This window comes from Chroicocephalus ridibundus, chromosome 3 (assembly GCF_963924245.1).
Source record: "Chroicocephalus ridibundus chromosome 3, bChrRid1.1, whole genome shotgun sequence".
NCBI lineage: Eukaryota > Metazoa > Chordata > Aves > Charadriiformes > Laridae > Chroicocephalus > Chroicocephalus ridibundus.
The window spans coordinates 11,640,484-11,648,833 of record NC_086286.1 but is presented as its reverse complement, the minus strand read 5'-3'; the positions used below and the strand labels follow the sequence as shown (position 1 = coordinate 11,648,833).

General features: G+C 62.6%; 2 protein-coding genes across 2 annotated transcripts in view; both read left to right on the top strand.

Annotated features, from left to right (window-relative positions):
• The first annotated feature begins 132 nt into the window (after positions 1 to 132).
• On the top strand, positions 133 to 4,904 carry LOC134512553 (heme-binding protein 1-like). Its single transcript, XM_063327986.1, has 5 exons — positions 133 to 352; positions 513 to 598; positions 3,246 to 3,387; positions 3,530 to 3,713; positions 3,857 to 4,904. The coding sequence occupies exons 1-5, from the start codon at positions 187 to 189 to the stop codon at positions 4,029 to 4,031; spliced, it is 753 nt and encodes a 250-aa protein (XP_063184056.1). The 5' UTR covers positions 133 to 186; the 3' UTR covers positions 4,032 to 4,904.
• Positions 4,905 to 6,928: 2,024 nt separating this feature from the next.
• PTK7 (protein tyrosine kinase 7 (inactive)) overlaps positions 6,929 to 8,350 on the top strand; it is a 37,803-nt gene continuing 36,381 nt past the window's right edge. Inside the window, exon 1 of the mRNA XM_063327977.1 lies at positions 6,929 to 7,037. Coding sequence (XP_063184047.1) covers positions 7,007 to 7,037 — 31 coding nt within the window. The 5' untranslated portion in view covers positions 6,929 to 7,006. The remainder of the gene's footprint in view (positions 7,038 to 8,350) is intronic.

Here is an 8,350-nt window from a genome sequence, read left to right as displayed (position 1 = left end):
GGGGCGGCGGCGGGGGGATGTTGGACCGGGGTATGCGCGGGCGCCGCCTGCCGGGGGAACAACGGCGACACGCCTCGTGACGACATCAGTGACGCCATCTCGGGGGCGGGGCGGGGCGGGGCGCTGGCTTCCGGGTGCGCGGAGGAGGTGGAGGGCGGGGGGGGGGTGGGAGGAGAGGGGGGGCCGATGGCGCGCATCAGTCTGGAGGACCTGGACGGGCTGGGCGAGGAGGCCGAGGACGGTGGCGGGGAAGATGGCGAGGAGGAGGAGGAGGAGGAGGAGGAGGAGCGGAGCCGGCTGTTCGCCCACTGGGAGGCCGTGGCCAGCACGCACCGAGTGAGCCTGCCCCGAGGTGAGCGCTGGGCCCCGCCGCCGGGGCAGCCCGCGGTCTGTGGGGTTGGGCCTTTCCGGGGCTGACAGGGCCCCGCCGGCCGGCCGTGGGGCTGCCGGTGCTCTCCAGCCCGGCCGAGCCTCCTCTCCCCTCCTCTCCTCTCCTCTGCTTTGCCTTGCAGACATGGCAGGCCCCATCGTCCAGATGACCCGGCACAGCCAGGCCCGCGAGGCCGTGCCCTACGTTACCCTCTCGCAGCAGGAGAAGGTGAGGCCGGCTCCTCTCCGCACAGCCGGGGACTGCCGCGGGTGTCGTCCCCGGGTCCGTCACGGGCGCTGCCGCCAGCCCGGGGAGCGGGAAGAGCAGCGTCTTCCCTTGGGGAAGATGTACCCGCCGGCCTTGCAGAGGTTTCTGCAGAAGCGCTGCAGCCAGGCACTGTAACTCTGGCTTGGTGCAGCGTTCTGCCGGCCCTGCACCTTCTCCCGTGTTGAGTGGTGGCGGTGCTCAGCTTCCCGGCCTCTGTTTTAGAATTGGACTGGTCTTGCTGCTTTCTCTGGGCTTCTGGCTTCCTTCTGTCTCTTTTACCGACCTGTCCTCTGCTGGGGTGGGAGCGTCCAAGAGAGTGAATTTTCACTTCAGAGCCTGCGCCCCCGCCCTGGGCAAAACACCTTGTTGCGTAGCTCGGAGTCCCGCTGGGTTGTTTGGGTTTGGGCTAGTTACGTGGCTACTGGTTGAGCTGGAGATCTCAGCTGGCACAAGACAGGGATGCTTCGGTGGGGAGCACAGGGCCTGCGGCCCTGGCTGTCAGATCTGAGCATGTGGTGGTGGTTGTTGCAACTGCCCATCCAAAAACGGTAGCTTCTGCCTGAAGATCTCCTGTTCTTGCTGGCTAAGTTGCGTATCTCCTCTCATCTCCTCTCATCTCTGAGCTTTGAGAAATAACTGTGAAGAAGCGCTCGTCAGACTGGTTCCTGTGTCTCTGCAGACGTGGTTGGGCTTGCTACCGAGAAGACATCTGTCAGTTGTCCTCTGTTTGAGGAGAGCTTAACCAGTTTCTTCTGGGCTGAGGTCCAGCGCTCCTGCCTGTAAAACACGCCTGAGCGTGTGGGTTGTTCAGCTCTGAACTGGAGCTTCACCACACTCCCTCTTTCCCTGTTCTTCTGGGTCCCAAGGACTTAGTCTGGGCTCTTCTCTGCCTGTGCCGGTCCCAGGCGGGAATAGGGCCCCAAGACTTTGTGGGGCCTGAAGATCTTTTCTTGCTGTTGGCATCCCCTCTGTGCCTGAGGAGGATTGTTGGAGTTTTATTCCGGGGCTGGGTGAGGGGGTAGGAGCCACTTCCTGGCATTAGTGCTGAGGGGACTCTGGAGCTGGGGCCCTTAAGGACACATTTCCCAGGATGGGGCAGGTCGGTAGTATTTGGTTGCTCCTCCTGAGCTGTCAGTGCTACAAGCTCTCATCATCTTGGAGGCAAGTGAATTATTATGCCACGCACAGAGCCTTGCTCTGTCAGTACTCAGTCAGATTCCTCAGCTCGTATTGGACCTGTTGCCGCTGGATCTGTGTGAAGCATCTTCACTCTTTCTCTTGGTCAAGTCTCATCTTCTAGAGTGGTGTGCTTAATATCGGGATCAGGCTGTGGAAGGACCAGACACCATGCCTTGCTGGGCTGATACGTTTATTCGCAGATGGTGTGGAAGATGAGAGTTGCAAATAGTCTAGAGGGACTGGTGGTTTCCTTGCTTGGAAAATGGTCTTGCCCTGCTTTGGTTGGTGGGACAATAGCAGGCATGGTCCCATCTACAGGGTGAATGCTGGCTGGCCTGCAGTGTTTTGGGGCACTCTTCTTCCTGGCGCCCTGCTGATGTACACGAGCAGCCCAGAGGCCTTCCTTCTGCCTTGGGTTTGGCTTTCTGAGACGAGACCTGGTTTGGGTGGAGCCACGGGGAGGCTGCGCTCAGCGTTGAGGCTGGTCACAGCTTCCTGGCTCGCTCACTGCCAGCACAGCTGTGGAGCACAGAAGTTTGGACATGTGCCCTGAGCTGTGTGGAACAAGGTTGTCTTATGAGCGCTTTAATCTGGCTGAAGAACAAGCTGAGAGCAGGAAGATAGGCGCTGGCTACAACTTCCCATCCCCTCTTTATGTGGTACCTGTGGTTATAACCATGCCATGAGCTGAACTGTGAGGAGATTCACATGCAATTTCCCCACGCCTCCCTGCCCCCCTTCTGCGTTGTACAGAAGACTGGGCATCTGTGCTGGAAATAGAGATTCTGACCCAACCCACAAACCCATCTGCAGCGGCTGCGTTCGCGTCTTTTCTTCCTCCTGTCACTTCTTGGTATGGGAGAAGGATCTAAGAGGAGTTTTGTTCCAGCCTTCACAGTTCTTCTGTGTGCTAGAGCTCTTCTGCCAGACTTTCCCTTCTACTGGGCAGGAAGCTTTTTGCTTGTTACCCTCTGTGCACATAGGGCTCCAGGTAACAGACAGTGCACCTGAGAATCACATCAACCTTACTGGAGGCCTTTGGGTACCTGGAATCAGGAGCATCCTTGTGAGTAGGCAGGACAGCGACCGGAGAGGAGCAGAAAGTCCCATGTCCCCTGCTGAGGATGTGCTGCATTCCTCGCGCATGCCAGGAGCCTCCAAGCCTCCCCACACCCCGTCCCCTATCTGTGCTTTTCCTTTGGCTGATTTTTGCCTGGCGCTGTTAATTGTCCTTGTCTGAGGTGTGTGTGCTGCCAGCTCCCCTCGCCTTCTCCGGCCTCCCCTGCCCATCACTATCTGGCAGGGGGTCTCATTTTGGCGGAGGCCTCTCTCCCCACTTCCTGCCTGTCAGTGTCGGTTTTGCCACCCGAGTGCTGCAGCGTTGTCAGCGCGCTTAACTCTGACTTGGCTTGTCTGTGGCCTGTTTCAGTGCAAGGAAGCAGCCTATGAGGAGCGGCGGTACCCAGCTGGGAAGTGGGCGTGTGTCACCAAGGGGGAGCCCATGTATGAGCAGAGCATCTCCATGAGCTTCATGAAGCTCATGCGCTACATCTGCAAGGAGAACTCTGTAGGTGTGTGCAGGCAGGGGCTGGCGGGGGCTGGCAGGCCGCACAGAGGGAGGGCCCTGCCGTTGTTCGTCTGGAGCGGGGAGGAGGGCTGCCGCCCCTTTCCCAACCGTTTCACTCTGCCCGCTGCCTTCCTGCCTCCTTCCAGGTTGCTACCTGGGCATGACAGTCCCAGTGCTCAACGAAATCCACCTGACCAAGGAGGGGACCGAGCTGGAGCGTGAGGTCGTAACTGCCTATTATCTCCCGGGAGAGTTCCAGCAAAATCCCCCTGTTCCCATGGACCCCGAAATCCACATCACCGAGAGGGCACCGCTCCGGGTTATAACCAGGTGACCCCAGCACCAGAGGTGTTTTCTCAGCTCAGCAGAGGTGCTGTGGCTGCTGTGGTTCCTTGGGCAGAGGGATGGGAGCCCTGGCTGTGGGAAGGGGGTATGTGCCGGCTCTGTTGCTTACGTTGCTGCCTTTGCTGCAGGGTTTTCTATGGGATGACCACTGAGGAGACGATTCTGCGAGAGATCAGTCTCTTCTGGGAGCTCTTGGGCTCCACAGACACTGTGCTCCGAGAAACCTACATCGTGGCTGTTTATGAAAATCCCAGCATCCCTCAGCGCCGCAATGAGATCTGGTTCATCTGCCGAGCAGAGTGAGTCCCCTCTGTGACTGCAAACCGTCCTGCGGCTGAACCTGGTGTAGATGGCAGTTCTGACACAAAGGAGACGAATGCACATCCTGACCCACCATCCACCCACAAAATGACAGACCGGGAGACTGGGGGGTGGGTTTGCACTCTGCCCGGCGAGAGCCCAGCCAGGGAAAAACCTGCCGGGTCTGCACTTCACCTGCCCCCGCAGGGGCCAGCTGAGGCTGGAGCTGGCACGGGCACTGGGGAGAGCCTCTGCAGCAGGCTCCTGGTGGGAAGCACGTGGTGGGGACTCATGTAAGGCAGTAACTGTGTGGGCTTGTGCAATGTGCTGGCTTGACCTGGGCTTCTCTCAGCTCTGAGATGAGATTGCGGAGCTGCACCAGGCACGCTAGCGGGGCTTGTGGTTGGCAGAGTCACAAGCTGATGGTGTCTAGAAGGCAAATGACTGTGTACGAGGTGTGGGCCTCTGTCTGGTCTCTGGGCTGCTTCCTGTGAGAATGGCTCCGAACGGAGCCACTGAAATGCTGCTACAGGGACAGTGAGGCTCGAAGTGGGAAAGGGCTCGCCACAAGCGAGATGTGGATCCTGAACGTTTCCTGCTGGGGCGGCTCTCTTTGGACTCTTGGGTGCCTCCCTGGCTGTCACTTACCATCTCTCAGCCAGGACCGAGGGCGCTGGCAGCCTTCGTCCATCCGTTGTGGGTGCTGTTTTGCGGACCTGCTGCGAGCTGAGAGGGACAAGTCCCGACAGCAGCAGCAGTGGCACCGCTGTGTGTTGTGTTGTGCATTGATCAGCGAGTTTCACATCCACGAATACCGTCATGCTTTCCTGGGGGAAGCTGACAGTGCCAACAGTAAAATAAACCCAGCTCAAACCACTGCAGCTGCAGATCACTGATGGTGGGGATGGGGGGTGCCCAGCTTGGCGTGGGAAGAGCCTTGCCCTCTCCCTCCTCAAGATGCTCCAGGCTGCAAAGCTGCGGCTAATTAGAAGGGCTTTAATGCTTGCCCAGGTTATGGCGTCGTGTTCAGCCGGGCACAGGCTGCTACAGACAACTCTGGCCACGCTCCCCTGCAGGTAAGGTGGTTTTCTGTTGGTTGGAGTCTACTCCAGCCTCATTTTTTCCCCTCTGCAAAAAATTGGCTCCTTTGACTGTACTGCATACGAGCAACCCCCGCAGGGCGGGCTGAGAATTCGAATGTGACAGCACATCGTGCTGGTTGGGTGCAGGAGGTGGTGTGCCTCTGCAGGGATGCGCTTAACTGGCTCAGTTTGGAGGGACTTGTGGTGCCAGTTCCCAAGGGGTTTCTTCCTGCTGTAGCTGGAGGTGTGCTGTGTGCCTTGCCTCCTGCTGCTGCCCAAACTCCGGCTCTGTTCCTTTGGCCCTGCAGTGCAGCCGGATGAGGAGGAATGGTGGGGAGGCCAGGGCCAGCTCTGTGGTCTCATTGCCCTAGCGGTGCAGGTGGCTTCTGCCACCCCATTCTCCGATCAGATGCTGTTCACTGCCCTGGTCCGAGGTGGCTTGCCCTCTGGCTGCGGCTGTGGAGGGAGCGGGGCTGAGCACATTACACCCTCCTCTTCGAGAGAGCAAGGTAGCTTCAGGCAGAGTCTGGGCAACAACAGGGAGAGCAGACAGTGGTTTCCTGGGTATCTTGCGCAGTTCTTGTCCCTGGGGCACTGAAGGCAGGTAGGGCTGGGGAGGTGATGTGACAGCCCGCAGCTGTGAGGGCTGATGTGGCAAGTGCTCCTGAGATAAGAGTGGCGATACCCGGGTCAGCAGTGCTGCGCTCGCTTCCCTCCTGGGGAAGGAGAAGCCATTCCCTTACATGAGGCTGGGATCAGGTGGCTCAGCATCAGTGGGAGAGCAAAGTCAGCCAGCGCGCGTGGGGTAGAGACCCTTCCTCTTACTGCACGTCAACCGCTTTTCTTGCTTGCCCTGAGCTTACAGGTGGAAGTAAAACTTGCTTTCTAGAGCTTGCTGAATAGGCTAACGCTTCCTCTGAGGCTGCTTGGTCCCCAACCACAACCAGAACAGCTTTTGGTGGCAGGAAGCGGTGGCTTCCCTACGAGAGAGGACTGGTCTGCGGCTGCTGGCAAGACCGCACAGCCGTGTGCCCTGACGGGGCGGCTCCGTGGTCTCCCAGGCTCTGCTGGAGGTGGAAATGGTAGGAGCTTCTGGTGCAGCTCCAGGCTGGCACCACCACGCAGGGCAGCAGGCGTGCTCCTATCCTGTACCACAGACTTTGTTAAGTCAAGGCTTCATCATCTTCTGTGATGGATCCAGCAGCGCTCTCGGGGACGCTGTGGGGTGTCTGATGGTGAGTCTTCCTTCCAGCCAGTACCGAAAGCAGCCGGCGGCCAACAAACCGGCTGGAAAGCCGGTGTTCAGAGCTGCGACTGCCAGAGCCGGTGGCGCGGGGCTGCGGCGGGCCCCACGGGAGGCGTTTGGTCGGGCAGGGAGGCCTCCAGCCCGCGCCGTGCAGGCGGCCAGGCCGGCGTGGGCTGCTGCGCCCCGACTTTGGGTGATGCGGAGGGGCACCAAGGAGCGGGCAACGTGTTGCGGCGCTGGGGCTGCGCGTCCAGCCCTCTCTCTGCCCGTAGCGGGGCGCGGCCTGAGCGCCCCTGAGCTTTCCCGGGGTCTCCCCGCAGCGGGAGCTTCCACCACCGGTTTAACGAGGAGCCCCCGGGGGCGAAGGCAGCTCTGTGGCCTCCCACCGCGCACGCCAGGTCGGGGGCTTGCTGCGGACGGGAGCAGGGGCCACCCAGCCGCGGTGGGTCTCCTGGCGCGTCCGCCGCTACCTGTGGCACCGAGGCGGGCGCTGCCCGCGGGGCCCCGCGCCCCCCGAGCCCCGCCCGGTTTCCGGTGGCCGCCCCGCCCCCGGAAGCCCCTCCCGGCGGCGGTGTCGGCAGGCGGGGCGGCGGCGGCATGGCCAGGGGCCGGGGCGCGCACTGACCGGGCGGCGGGGAGCGGCGCGGAGGATGGCGGCGGTGCGGGCGCTCCTGGTGCTGGGTGAGTGCGGGCCGGGACGGGCGCCGCAGCCTCCCGCACCCCCGGCCGGGACCGGGGGTGCGGGTCCCGCTGCCCGGGGCTTCGCGCCCCGGTGGGGCCATCGGTGGGGCGGGGGGCGGCGCGGCGGCCTCCCGGGACGAGCCACCCCCACCTCCCCACGCCGGGTTCTACCGCGAGCCCGGCGCGGAGCCGGGGATACGCGGGGCCCCGGCGCGGAGCGGTGCGGGGGCGGCCGCGCCCCCGCCCGGCGGAGCCCCCGTTGCGGTGCGGGAGTCGCCGGATCCCCCCCGGCCCCGGCTCTCCTTGCCCGGCGTGCGGCGGCTCGTCCTGCCCGCCCTTACCCGCTCGTCGGGGGTTGGGGTGGGGGGGTGGTGGTGGGGGGGAGCGTCGCGCTTAAATGCACCGGGATGCAAATGCACCGGGATGCAAGTGCACCGGGCGTTTCGTCTGGGAGACGGCGAACGGGCGCTGGCGGGGAGGCGGCTCCCGGAGCTCCCCCCGCCTCCGCCGCCGGCTGGGCTCGGGCCCCCGTCTCGCAGCCGCTCCGGGCCCTGCAGTGAGGGCTGGGGGGGCGGGGGGGTGGGGGGGGTGTTTCCCGAGAAATCCGAGCAGATCAAAACTGGGGGGAAAAACAGCGGGCACGCAGCGGGCTTCCGACCACCACCGCCGCCCCCGCCCCCGTCCCTAGAAATTGTCCCCCCGACGGCTGTGAGGGGGTTTCGCCCCTTGGTGAGCAACGTCCCCATGAGCCATCCCACCCTCCGTGCGGTGCAGGGCGAGAGCCAGCCCCCCTGCCTCCTCCCGGCTCCGCCATCCCCGTCGGTGGCACGGGCGCTTGGGGGCAAACGGTTGGTTTTCCTGCCTCCTGCTTTCCACAGTTGTTCTCCTTACTCGAGCTGCAAGGCCCCAACCCGCCACCCCTCGCTCTGCTCCGCGGTGCTTCTCCCTGCTGGCCTCCTAGCGCCATTTTCCATGCCTGAGGAGCCCCGGCGTTTTGGCCGTGGCGTGAGAGCCACGGGGGCCCTGAGCTGGTTTCCAGCTTGGCTTTGAAGGCTCCCGCGTCTGCCCCGTGCCGCCCTGTTTCTTGCCCCCTTCGGTTGGGAACCCCGCAGACAGGGTCCCGCATGCCGCCGGTATCCGCTTGTGGTCCCTTCTTGTGTCACCCTGCGCCACCGTACAGTTTGCTTCACAGTTTCTGCTGCAAAATCAAGAGCAATCTTCGTCTGGCACCTGGGGACGGAGGGGAGGTTACTGCCTGTGAGGGAGAGATATTTATAGTGCTGCTGCTCTTCCCATGTCTGGAGCTACGGCTG

Excerpts from the sequence above, each read along its gene's own strand:
- LOC134512553 (XM_063327986.1), top strand. The coding sequence starts at position 187 with ATGGCGCGCATCAGTCTGGAGGACCTGGACGGGCTGGGCGAGGAGGCC. Across the intron at positions 353-512 it reads CCGAGTGAGCCTGCCCCGAG|ACATGGCAGGCCCCATCGTC; the intron begins GTGAGCGCTGGG and ends TTTGCCTTGCAG. Across the intron at positions 3,714-3,856 it reads CCGCTCCGGGTTATAACCAG|GGTTTTCTATGGGATGACCA; the intron begins GTGACCCCAGCA and ends CCTTTGCTGCAG.